The sequence below is a fragment of the Heptranchias perlo genome, chromosome 4 (genome assembly GCF_035084215.1).
Source record: "Heptranchias perlo isolate sHepPer1 chromosome 4, sHepPer1.hap1, whole genome shotgun sequence".
NCBI lineage: Eukaryota > Metazoa > Chordata > Chondrichthyes > Hexanchiformes > Hexanchidae > Heptranchias > Heptranchias perlo.
Genome location: NC_090328.1, coordinates 21,162,278 through 21,175,799, shown reverse-complemented (window position 1 = coordinate 21,175,799; position 13,522 = coordinate 21,162,278). Strand labels below are relative to the sequence as shown.

Sequence of the window (13,522 nt, the reverse complement as noted above, 5' to 3'; positions counted from 1 at the left end):
GGAGGAAATGCACTGAAAAGGGCTTCAAACGTATCACAGATCTCCTACAGTCTGCTCTCCTGTGAATCAGTGCAGAGCCACAGGCTCCATGGAGAAGGAGTGGCATATGTTGCTCTCTCAGGATGACAGCACATCTTCTCCCTCACCAACCCCTCAACCACTTACCGCCATGGTGTCAGGAATCCAGCTGGGCCAGATTGCCCCAGCAGCAGCTGAAATACTGCAGTCTGCTGCCGGACTCTCTCGGGCCCGAGTTCCGAGAGGTCGCCGACCACCAGCGCCTCAACAGCCCTCATATGAGCGTCAGTAGCTATCCATCACCCACGATGGAGCCACTGGAGGAGCACCTCATAGGAACACTGCAGTCGCAAAAAGGTCACTTACGAAAGGCACAATGGAGCAACACGTGGATGATAATGTTGTTTCATGGCCTTTGTGTAAGCCATTAAAAAGTCACACCATTGGTAATTATGACTTTGTCTGCAGGGCGGTTCTATAGGACTTGCTGAGCCAGCAATGTCAGGTGTTTATCATTGTTAGTCGATGGTTGGAAGTACTTGGCTAGTCAGAAGGACTGGTATGAGATGGTGTTCAGCACTGCTAATGCAGTGTGGGGAGAAGGAGTAGTTCAAATTAAGTGATGATTGATCGACTGTTGCCAAAGAGATATGGCTGCAGGCTAGTGGTGTTGCACTCCTGCTGTATACTCACTGTCATTGGGGTCTTCCTCATCAAACGGTGGAAGGCCTGTTTGTTGTGCAGGCTCCATTTGCAGTCCCCATTGCACTGCAAAGTTGTGAAGAATGCAGTAGATGACCACAATCCGTGGCACCATTGGCAGTATTGCAGAAAGCCCCCCAGACCTGTTCAGGCAGTGGTAGCGTTGTTTGAGCACACCAGTGGTCTGCTTAAAGACAGCTCCAGTGGTCCAATGGCTCAGGTCTTGCATCTGGCGAGCTTGGGATTAGGAGAGGAGTCATGAGCCAGATGGAAAGGGGGTACCCCCTTATCCCCAGCAGCCACCCTCTGACTTGCTGTGCTGGGTCCAAGAGTAAGGGGATGGTGCAGTACGTAGGCATCTTGACAGCTGCCAGGGAAACAGGCACCTGCATGATACGCTGGTGGTGGTCAGTCAGTGGAAGTGTCTGCTGTTCATAAAGGCTGCTGGCTCATTGAGAGATACCCTGATAGCTACATGGGTGCAGTCAATCACACCCTGATTGGCCGTCCAGGATGCCCACCTAAGACAGGTTGGCAGGCGCCTGGATTGCTCTTCTGAAGACCCCACAAAAACGGTGGCAGGCGGATTGGCGCGCTACTGCCCCGTTCCCGCCTGGCGGAGGCAGTTAAAACCGATCCCGATGTGTCCACTACAATCTTTACCAGAGAGAAGTCTTGGGGAGCATTTGAATAGTTTGGTCTTCATAGAAACATCTAGATTTCATAGCGCCTGTTGGATGCTTTGCTCGTGATCAGAAGTCTGGTGGACTTTCAATCTGCAAATAGAAACCGTATAATCTTGTGCAAGAGCCTGTCACCATTGTGTAGGCCTTTTTACCCTATGCGGGATGTTAAACCAGTGGACTTGAGGACCTACTGCAAATGGATGCTGAGCTCCGTGAAGGCCGATGGGAAACGCTACAGTAACTTTAAAGTTGATGGTTGGGATCATTAATGTTCAGGAAGCATCTTGGTGTGCACAGCACAATAACCAAATCAGCTCCATAGTGCTGGACAAACCCTATTATAACATGCAGCAGTCAGCGGCAATAAGTGCAAAGTCAAAAGTCTAACTGAATGATTAAAAAAAAGTTTCATTAAAAAACTGGCTGCATTTCCTTATTGCTGCAAACAATGATCAGAAAAATCCATCCAACACAGCTGGGACTAGTCACAGCTTCATCAGTTGCTGTCTGCTGCGGTGCTCAGGGAACAAACTGTCTGTTCATTGTACTCCTTCCAATGATTTCTTTATACATATACTCCCCGCTCTTCTGAATCAAGCTTTCAATTAAAGGACCTTGAATGAGCTGATTAACCTCGGTGCAGCAAAATATTAACTCGGCTTTGCGAGGTAAAGTTTTTTTTTAATCCTGAGCCTTGTTTCTCCTGTGAATCAATCTAATCAATTTTTCATTAGCACCAAGGTGTTTATCAGCCTTTAACACACCACCTTAAAGCACAGTTGTGTCAATCTTTGCTACAAACTTCTTAATTGAAGTTCATTTAATTGAAGTGAAATTGTGCAGCTAATTAATAGCCAGTCTTCTGTGCAAAGATCAAATAATGTTTTGGCAGCGTCAATTTCATCACGGAAGACTGGAGAGTCATAGAAGTGCCATAGTGGAGCTACAGTCGGAACTGATCTGCGCCGAACAGGTGGGCTTAAATAGACAATCATTTGTTGTCTGAGGTGCGCACAGCTCAACATGCAATATAGAAGTGAACCCACCCATTTAGTGCAGGCCAAAACTCCTCTCATATCAACAGCAGATTCTCTTTCAAACTTTAATGTGAAAAATGGGATTAGAGATAATTGATGTCTATATTGGTTCAGAATAATACATCCATTCACTGGTTGCCGTCATTGCTTTCCTGGTGCATTCAAAAGGAGCCTCATAATGAAGATATTACTGGCAAAATGATTGTCAATTAGTCAAGTGGCCGCAATTATTCAAATTTGATTGGCGGTGTAATTTACAGGAACGCATTTGTCCTCTTATTTTATTGCCATCACTGTCGCATTGCCACTAAATATTGTGTTGACATCTATGGTTTTATTTGTTGGATTTTTCCCTTGCTAAGTGAATCATTTCTAATGATTCCAACCTCAGAATTGAACTAAGTCGGAGCCTGAGAAAAGACTATTTGGCTCATCTAGCTATCTCTGTCATGTCGAGATTCTGCTCAATCGACTATCATTTCCCTCCTGCCTTGGCACTCAGCCCGGACGTACCGTGTTGACTCAGGAACCTGTCCATTTCTTTTCTGAACCCAATGTCTCATCTATAGATCAATATTAAGTTACTCCTCAAAGTGATCTACACCTCACGATGCAGTTCACTCAATTCATCTCATGAGATTAAGCTGGAGAAGGAAATACAACAAATGGAGCCTGTGACATTGTCAAAATTCAAGCAAATCATATGATGGGAACTCAATAACCAACGCAGTACAGATTTACTTTTCAAAGTAGGCTTGCTTTTGGCTGATGCATTTAATTCAGAAATATTGCCGTACCTTAAATTATGTCACCTAATTTACCGACTTTGCAAGCAACTCCTAATATTGCCAGTGCACACCAAATAAGGAACCCTGTAAATTAGGCAGTCAAAAGCTGGAATAATGTAACAAACAATTCAATACAAAAAGAAATAAGATGCCCATGTGATCATGACCAGCATAAAGAACACCATGGCAACCACAGAAATCACCAATCATAGTCCATGTTGTTCAGAGGTTTTCCTTCCAAATTTCACTGTACAAAAGGATGGGAAAGATTTATATTTTATATCTATTATTATGACTAAGGATCACATCAGTATGAAAATTCATACTATACATATTCAGTTTCTGCCTTTCATTCAAACCACTGCTTAATTTACCCACAGCTGAAGCCTTTTTATCCTACACACCTGAAGGAGCAGCATTATGATTAATTGATCTTTTGTCCATTAATTAAGTGCGTTGGGATCAGCTAAACTTTTTTGAGCCCAGTAATTGTTTTTTGTTGCACTTGTTTTGCTTCAACCATTTCTTTTATTTTGTGTGTTTTTTTTTTTAAAAGTGTCATATCTGACCTTGGAGATAATTTTTTAAAGCATGTAATTTTACAATTCAGCAAATTTCAAAGCTCCTTTTTTGCTTCTACTGACTCGTCAGATCCAATCAGGAAGCATGATTTGAAAGCAGATTCCTTCCAGTAATACTTTAGCCAACAGCTCAGGGGGATCCGGGTTAAAGATTATTCTGCTTTAACCTGCAAATGGCTGTGAGGAATTTTACCGAGTGTCTTTCTCGTCAAACACATTGTGGGACGTGGGAACGTGTTGAGTATGTTAGACATTGTATATGGTGAACTGCAGGCGCAATCCTGACTAAAGAATGATGACCTCAGGACGCCCCAAAGTGCTTTACAGCCCATGAAGTACTTTTAAAGTGTAGTCACTGTTGTAATGTAGGAAATGAGGCAGTCAATTTGTGCACAACAAGATCCCACAAACAGTATTGTGATAATGATCAGATAATCTGTTTCAGTGATGTCAATTGAGGGATAAATATTAGTCAGGACACCGGGGAGAAGTCCCCTGCTCTTCTTCGAATAGTGCCACGGGATCTTTTACGTCCACCTGAGAGGGCAGACGGGGCCTCAGTTTAACGTCTGATCTGAAAGACAGCACCTCCGACAGTGCAGCACTCCCTCAGTACTGCACTGGAGTGTCAGCCTAGATTTTATGCTCATGTCTCTGGGGTGGTGTTTGAGCCCGTATCCTTGCTGACTCAATGGCGAGAGTGCTACCACTGAGCCACAGCTGACAACTAACATGACGCAGCACCTTCGAAGGATTCACCTCAATGGAAACTCATTTTATGAAGCATGCCGAAAACAAAAGGAATTGCTAATAAAAATAAATATTCTAGTTGCCTCCTGGTTTACCATCATCTACTGAAATTGAATGAGAGAAAGTTGCTCGAAGCAACACAGAATTGGGGTTAGACTCGTATTTTTTTCCCATAATGGAATTTTGGTCGATTCAGTGGCATGCAGCAACTTGAAAACAGACATTTGTCAACTTAAAGTGACATTGTCAGCAACACCTAGTTTGCAAGCCAGAAATGTCTAAATACAAACAGTTGCCAGAACGGAGTGTTAATGTTAATAAGGAGAAAAGTAAACCAGTGTCATAGAATCATGCTGGTGTACAGTTCCATGGGCAAGAGCTACCCTTCACTATCTTGGCCAAATTGTCATTTGTAATGCATGGACCTTGACAGCGAACAACAGGAAAATATTCAACCATAGAGGGCATTGCACTTGATGTCTTTCTCACAAACATTCCAGTAAGGCTCACTGGACAATGATCAGGAACGGGAAGCCAAGCTGAATATTTTTTTTCTCTCTCACTAATCTCGAGTCACAAGGCCAATTGTGCCAGCTGAGAGATTGGTAGGCTCAGCACAAGAGAGCTCCTTGTCATCTGTGTGACTCAGTAGCATGCCAGGTGGTGCATTTACCCACTAAGCCATCAGAAGAACTTGTTGTGACCATTTTTCAATGTGTATTATCACAAAAAAAAAATTACACCTTTGAAAGAATCCAAAGGTCTTTATTGCGAAGCTCACACTTTGAAAGAACTTCAATCGTATTGTTAACTGGCTGCTGTTTCTATAAAGAAGTTTCTCGTCTGCACACCACAAACATTTTGCCTCTAAAAAGGCAAAGTTCTCTAATCAGCTCAGACTATTAAAATTGAAGAGAGATTTGCTGAGGTAACCTATCCATTGATGACAGACATCACCAGGTTACTGTGTAACTCAGTAAGTATGCTGCTACTGCATTAGACCCTCAGGGAATAAGGCTCTCAACATTTCACCACTTATGGGATGATTTGCAAGGTATCCTCTGTCTACTAACCCACTGAGCAGTCTGTGCCTGTCCAATTTGGATCACAAGTGCAGGAACCACTCTCCTGAAGATAGGTCCCATGGCCAGAGCACTGGTCGGGGCACATGGTTTTCGAATTCTCACAGTTTGCACCGCCCCATCCCGGACTGCAGTGGCATTCCCCGTGGATACATACTCCATGGTTCGAACAGGTCGGGTCGAAACAGTCCGCTGGAAGAAAAAAAGAAATCATCCTTTGGCCTAAGAGATGAGAAATAGCAGAGACTGGCGAGACCTGGCCCTCTAATTCACTTTAATGTGCTTTAGATGATGAGATCTAATTTAACAATTTGACTCAATAAAATTTTACACTTGTAGGGTCAACGGCCTGAAAATTTAATTTCTTCAGCCCTAATTGCGTTACTTTATGAACAAAGATCAATAAAATCAATATTTCTGAGGTAGGGAAATGGGATTTTGCACTTGAAAAATGAACTAATCTTTCACAACATCCTCCTCAATACCAGGATTATGACAGAAAAACAAAAAAAGACTTACCATTTGTCATCATAATCTACCAGAATCAGCTGTTTTGGCAGTTCTTCCTACTGACTGAATGACTACAGTCCATGATAATGGAGTATCAATACATTTGACTGAGGCAATTCTTTACTCTGTGAGGTGGAAAAACATTGATGTCTTCTCATTGTTTTATCATCTCAAAGTGAAGGACGTTCGTCAGCGAGTGCAAAATTCTTTCAGTAACTGTTTTCACTTCCGGGACAGTTAGGCAAACCCTTCTCTACTATCTGGAAACCCTACATTTTGCAAGAAATAAGCACAATGGCACAACTGCAGATTACATGACAACTGCCATTCTGTGCCTATTTATTTCATGCAATTCACCTTTGACCAAGTCTAAGGCTCAGTTCTGGTTATCAACTATTTAAAGCAAAATCTTGCTCTTGACTATCCAAGTGCTCCGTACCATTATACAAACCAACTCTGTGGGGGAGATTGTCAACTTACCGCCCAGTGTTGCGGATAAGCTATCAGTTATAGAAACAGCTTGATTTTCATTTCCAAAATTTTTTGAAAATCTATCCATACATCTATCAATTTCACTCTGCACAGAACTGCTTTGTGAATGCCCATTCATTCCATTTACCTGTCGCTCTTCATTCCCAACCCCTGTCACACAAATATCTCCACCCTCCCAATGACTTACTTGCAAATAACTTTAAGCTAATTGAATCATTGCATCATAGGTGCATATAAGGGGAAGTTCGATAAGTACAGGAGGAAGAAAGGAATAGAAGGATATATTGATTGGGGTCAGATGAAGTAGGCGGGAGGAGGCTTGTGAATCATAAACACCGCCATAGAGCGATTGGGCCAAATAGCCTGAATCTATGCTGCAAAATTCTATGTAATAAACTGCATTATAACCTGCACATCGCCTTACGTTTTAGTGCAAACTTACGACTATTGTAAGTGTATCTCCAGGGATGCATAATTTACCCTATGTGAAGAGAAAGGGAGGTTGGAGAAGAGAGACAAATCAGTATCTTAGCAGTGGGCTCTCTCAACTTTCCCCTCCCAGTTGACGCAAAGCAGCTGTAGTAAATAATACTGACTGAGAGCTGCTGTTCACAAAATATGTGTGTATAATGGTATAAATTTTAAATGAACTCCTGCCCCTTACAAGAGCAAACTCAGACTCCAAGATTTGTTTTGGTTGCATTCATTAACAAAAACATAACTCTTACAGACAGTTGGTCATGTCATATCGGTGACTGATAACACACCTTCCTCCAGGGGGACACTCTCAACATGGCCACTAGAACACAGCAAAAGATCAATTCTGCCTCTCTCAAGTTACTTTAAAATATCAGCAAGAGTTTGGGGTGGGGTTGGTGTCTTGCATTCGAGTACAAATGCAAAGTGCCTATATTATTAGCTTCATCAACATGAGTAACGGAGTTCTCTATGGAGAAACTGATTCTACTGATTAAGCGCTAAAAGGAAGAAGCATCACTCGAGTTATTGAAAATAAATACAAATGCTGGAAACACATGGGAGGTCTGTCAGCACCTGTAAAGGGAAAAGTTCATCTTTTAGGTATTGACTCTACATCTGCATCTGAAACGTTAACTTGTCTTTTCTCTCCACTGATGCTGTCTACTTCCAGCATTTGCAACTTCAATTTCAGATTTCTGCCATTTTCAGTCTCTTTATCTTCACTGGAGCTGCTGAAGCTTCATTAATCTGCATGTTTATTATTGTCGACAAGCTGCAGAGTTTCAATGGTTTCCAATCACATCTAACTGGAAGCTTAGGCTGAAATCATAGGATGATACAGCACAGAAGGAGGCCATTCGGCTCATCATACCTGTACCAGGAAGGCCACTGCCCATTCTTACAATTTCTGTAAACATTTAATCAGAATTTTCAATCTATTTAAAAAGTTTTTTTTTATTCGAGTTATTAACAGTGCTGCTACTAAGAGTGAACATGAGCTTACTTTTAACTTATCGAAATGATAAGCAGCAAAGATAAAAATAGCTGATGTTTACTGAATGATGCATGGTTTTAAACATGATTCAGGCTCATTATCAGGGCTGCAGAATCTTACATATTAAATTTCTACACACAAGTCGAGCCTCTATGTGTTTTCATAATCTTATGGCAAATTTTGGATGGCCAGATTTAGAAGGCGAGGAAATTTTTCCCATTCCTAAACAGATTATTGGAAAAGGAATATTCTTAACTTTAAACTTCAAAACCGGTGCTCATTATATCTCGTATATTGGTCACAGAATTGCCCAGTAATCAGTAGGTTATTTTTCTATAAATTAGTAGCAACAATGTTACACTTGTTAACCATACTTTGGGTACTCGATCAATGATATGCAGTTTAGCGGCAGTCTGCAGTTTTACTGACACTCACTGCTGCACAAAAATGGAAATCATAGAAAATTTACAGTATGCCACACAAGAAAATAACAGATATCCTGGAGTAATTACAAGGCAGAAATCCTGAGGTTCAGACGACAATTAAAAGTCGCTTGAGCTTTGGTTTATGACAACATCTGAACTCCCTGATTACATTACTGCATTGTAATCACTCTCAGCCACCCATTAATCTTTCTATAATAATTATCCCAATATTTCATTTATACGAGTGACTGGACTAAACAGGTGAACACACAGCTTGGAATTAAAAAACACCGAACATGTGATTTCAGAGGGGCCTGAAGATTTCGGCTCAGCAATCCGTCTTGGGGAAGTTACTTTTCAGCTTTAACAAACTGAAAACTAAAGCAATTTACCAAGATAGATTAGGATGCTTGTCTATCAATCTTCAACCCTTCATTGTCTTCTGCTTCCTTGCTACCCCATAATCTTTGAGGCCTGCTGCCGTTTTTCTACTCCACTGACAAGCTCCTCGTATGAAATAATGGTGCATCTCATTTCTTATTGGGATCAGTTGTGTTGAAGTTCAAGTAATGGTGGAAGAGTCCAACTTGCCTATTTGTGAGGAATGTTAATAATCTACCTTAGACGTTTTTTTCTCATTCTGTGAATGAGGCTCGTCATCCGCATGCAAATAACGAGGAGAAACATGGGGACTCGTGGGGCACTATCCTCTGTCTAAAGGTCATCGGCCTGAAATGTTAACCCTACCTCCCTCTCTTCACAGATGCTGCCTTGGCCTGCTGAGTGTTTCCAGCATTTTCTGTTTTTATTTCAGATTTCCAGCATTTGCAGTATTTTGCTTTTTTGTACCTTTTTGACTTCTCATTTGCAGTGATCTAAAAGCCACAATGATCTCACCACCACTTCTCAAGGGCAATTAGGGATGGGCAATAAATGCTGGCATTGCCAACGACGCCCACATCCCATGAACGAATAAAATAAATCTCACCCAGATAGCACTGATTGTAAGGCCTGGCTGTGAGTTCCCTCCTCAGTTCTTTTGATGGAAGTAGCAGTAGAAGGCACTAAATTAATACGATGATGGTAATCACACACATAATAATGAGACACAAAGGGATAAGTGGGAGGGAGCTTGCAGGTGGAAGATGAATTATGCTCAAAGAATGAGGAAGATGAGACTGAATATAGGGAATCTAACTGTTCTGTATTTAGTCATCCTCTACTTGCAAATGAATTATGCCTAATTGGTACAATAACAGGTTTGAATGACTACAAAGTCACTTTCAGGCCAACTTGTGCAAAGAAACACCAATGCGTGCATCATCTACAGCACACAGATCAAGAAAATAATGATTTGTAAAAGCATGCCAGTTACTGCATCTGAATGTCTTCCCAAATAGGGACCAGACAAAAAAAAAATGCGGACCAGAAATGCCGATGGTAAACGCACAATTAGTCTTTGGCTTGCCTGGAAGTTAACTGTGGGACAACACCAAGAATGTTACTAGCTGCTGCATGATGATGAGTTTACCTCAGCTTTGTTATCAAATGAAACAAATGCTTAGACTGGGGAATATCCTGGGTGCTACCTATGTAGAAAGCCAAACTGTTCAAACATTGATAATAATGGTATTTTCTCTCCAGAAAGCCAGAAACTTGGAGGGGTAAAACTTACAAACTTTGGCACCATAGTTTCTTGAGACTGATGAAACAATTTCAGGAGGAAATCTTGGTTAGAGGCTCAGGACTGCACCAAGAGTGCCATGCACAAAAAGGCATTTTATTCACCAGGTGCAAGACTTTGCTGGCTAGCCTCTTGCTCCGAAAAACTAACCAACGATCTATCTCTGTGCGGTCTCAGGAAACTCATTCCGCATTTGGAAATGAGAGTGACAGTTATACAAGTGAAAGCTTCTAGGCATCTTTCACAAACCTGGATACCACTAGATGTTTGCCCCAGAATTTCCTTCCTCAAGGCGGTAATAATTTTCCATATGGCAGTAATTTAACAAACCAAGTGACAGACCTCAGAAAAGCAAGGGTTACAAATAAAGAACTGCCAAAATATCACAATCTGCCATCAAAAGATGAAGCTTTCCTATTTGAGGATGAAAGTTTGTTCGCATGCTGTCAGAGTATTAATGGAGAGCCTCAGGGCAGTTGGACACTTATGACCTTCCGGTTCCAACAGAAGGTCCTGTCTGCAGAGGGCATTTATGGCGAATTGATGCTCAGCTACAGCAGGTTTGAGAACCTGGTTTTCTTTGATCAGGAGGGAGTTATCAGGATCATGATCGTTCCCTCTGATAGGATCTCGTTGCTGAACATTTAGATGAAGGAAACAAGTAAGTTTTTTTCTTTTCAGCTTACTTTAATGTGGAGCCAAGAGGAGCAAGAGTTCATCACTTGGCTCCACAGCACTACTGTAGGCCACTGCTGGCCCACACTCCTCCACCCAGGATCTACCTGAGGGCCGCTGCCCGCATCGCAGCTGGTCCAAATTGGTCCACAGGAAACCGGCAAGTTGTTTCAGGAGGACCGACAGACGCCCGCAGCTCATTGGAATAATTCAGGTCAATGAGTGTTGTGCCTTCGGCTTCTGGTGTGCGCTGCAAGCGCACTGATCATTTCCGGCTCCAAAACAGGCCTAAACTAATTATCCCCCCACTGAGTCACTGCTGGGTCAGAGCAGATGAATTACCAACCAGCTGGGAGGATATTTGCTGGTGTATCTACCTAGGTTTTTTGATTGGATTTGTAAGACTTTGCCTTCCATTTGGGTTCCGGCCAGATTACCTTACATGACATGCCTTTAAGCTTCTACTTGTGCTGCTTAAAAACTTTTAAGACTTCCTCTATGTCTTTCCCCAAAAGCTCCTCTTTAAAAGCTTATCCTATAGGTCAAAGAGCAGCCGAGATGCATGCAGAGTAAGATACCCTGGGCTGCAGACCACATTCCTACTTCTAGGGTGTTCATGGTGGATTGTTCCAATGGCTTAACAGTGCATCGAACATTATTAACTGTTGAAAGTAAGTTGTTCCTGACAGAGGTGAGCACCTTTAATATATGCCACTCAGTGGATGAACTCAGTACAATAGGCTTGGTGAACCAACATCTTCACTTGTACATTACCCTACAAATATACCCTTTCATCCACAAGTGTCCAATCTTTTGGATTCTTCCTTCGGGGCAATATATGTTTCATTGATCAGCAGCATCCATTAGAGCCAATAGCTGTGAGTATGAGCGTAGGCTCATCAACCTTGATATCAAAGTCAATATCAAGTCGACATTCTGCCCCCGACCAAACCCATGGAGAAGCGGGGTGAACTTTAGGCCTCTGCTTCTTACACATCCATAAAGGGCGCTGTGGTCGCTGTGGTAGTTCTTTCATAGATCATCCCGAGGAAGCTGCAGCTGTTTGGAACTGGCATACGCCATGAGCTAAATCGATGGACCGGTGCTGCTGTGGCTCACACAAAACGTGATTAATGAAGTTTATTGAAGGAGACTGACTCAAGTAGAATAGTGGATTGGCAGGAGCTGCAATGGATCAGTCAGAGTGGCTGGAGGGCTGGACAGCAGCCCAGAGCCAACCGAGTGCATCCAAGCTAGTGACCAACTGAACAATTAGCAAACAGCGAGCCAATTTATACTCAGCAACAGAAAGCACAGCCCCTTCAGTAAGCAGCCAAGAGGTCATGCAGCATGGACCCCAATAACTGCGGTGTCCAGGTCTTAGGAAGCTGTGTGAGGCAGTCAGGTTTATGGTATGGTTATGGTACAGGTGCTTAACATCTGGTTCTGGATAACTTCAACAACTGCTTCAAGTTTGAGTTCAAGTGTACTGAGAACATACCAGGTGGTGAGTGAATGAGGTCTGAATTCCCGGGGAGGTGTCCATTATGGTTTTAATAGGAACATAGGAACAGGAGTAGGCCATTCAGCCCCTCGTGCCTGCTCCGCCATTTGATAAGATCATGGCTGATCTGTGATCTAACTCCATATACCCGCCTTTGGCCCATATCCCTTAATACCTTTGGTTGCCAAAAAGCTATCTATCTCAGATTTAAATTTAGCAATTGAGCTAGTATCAATTGCCGTTTGGGGAAGAGAGTTCCAAATATCTACAACCCTTTATGTGTAGAAATATTTTCTAATCTCACTCCTGAAAGGTCTGGCTCTAATTTTTAGACTGTGCCCCCTACTCCTAAAATCCCCAACCAGTGGAAATAGTTTCTCTCTATCCACCCTATCCGTTCCCCTTAATATCTTATAAACTTCGATCAGATCACCCCTTAACCTTCTAAACTCAAGAGAATACAACCCCAATTTGTGTAATCTCTCCTCGTAACTTAACCCTTGAATGTCTTAATGCTGCAACAATATACATTTATTCAGTTCAAATGATATAATACAGGTTTCAGATCTGAATAAATTGTACAAAAAGCTTTGGCAATTACATATTGCATATTATAATTGCCGATCAAAGTTTAAGGGGCTTCAAGAAATCTGTGCTTAGGGGCTCACAAATTGTAAGTCAAGTCCTGTTGAGGCTAAGCTAGTACAGGATTGTGCGATGCAACATCCTTTATGAGTGCAATGACTAACTTGGCCTAACTAGTATCTTTGTCTCAGTGTCAGACAGTGTTGATCAACATCTCTCTGGCAAGTTTCAGGATCCGCCTCTGAGAATGGAGTCAGAGTCTGACTGCCAATGCTTTAAAGCAGCATGGTCCGAAATCCTATTCTAAACTCTTTATGCCCTACAGTGCTAGTGCTTAAACTGGATTTAACAGTAGTGCATGAAGGACTGAGAAATGCCATCATTCTTCCAGGATCATTTTACAGTGTTTCAGATGTTCGTTCATGCGGAATCCTGTTCAAAAGCTAAGGTAAGGCAGAGTGCCACAAGAGGTTAAGCAATGTGGCAAGATAATGCAGAGAACACTGGTGACCATTTGTTTCTAGAAAGA

At 42.2% G+C, this 13,522-nt stretch overlaps 1 protein-coding gene across 9 annotated transcripts in view; it reads right to left on the bottom strand.

Annotated features, from left to right (window-relative positions):
* The window catches only part of LOC137320757 (teneurin-3), a 736,578-nt gene that overhangs the window by 123,259 nt on the left and 599,797 nt on the right, over positions 1-13,522 (bottom strand). For 8 of the 9 annotated variants that reach the window (XM_067982528.1, XM_067982531.1, XM_067982532.1 and 5 more), the window contains one exon: positions 5,636-5,836. The exons of the other annotated variant lie outside the window; for it this stretch is intronic. In XM_067982528.1, the coding sequence (XP_067838629.1) occupies positions 5,636-5,836 (201 nt within the window). The remainder of the gene's footprint in view (positions 1-5,635; positions 5,837-13,522) is intronic. 9 annotated transcript variants of the gene reach the window in all.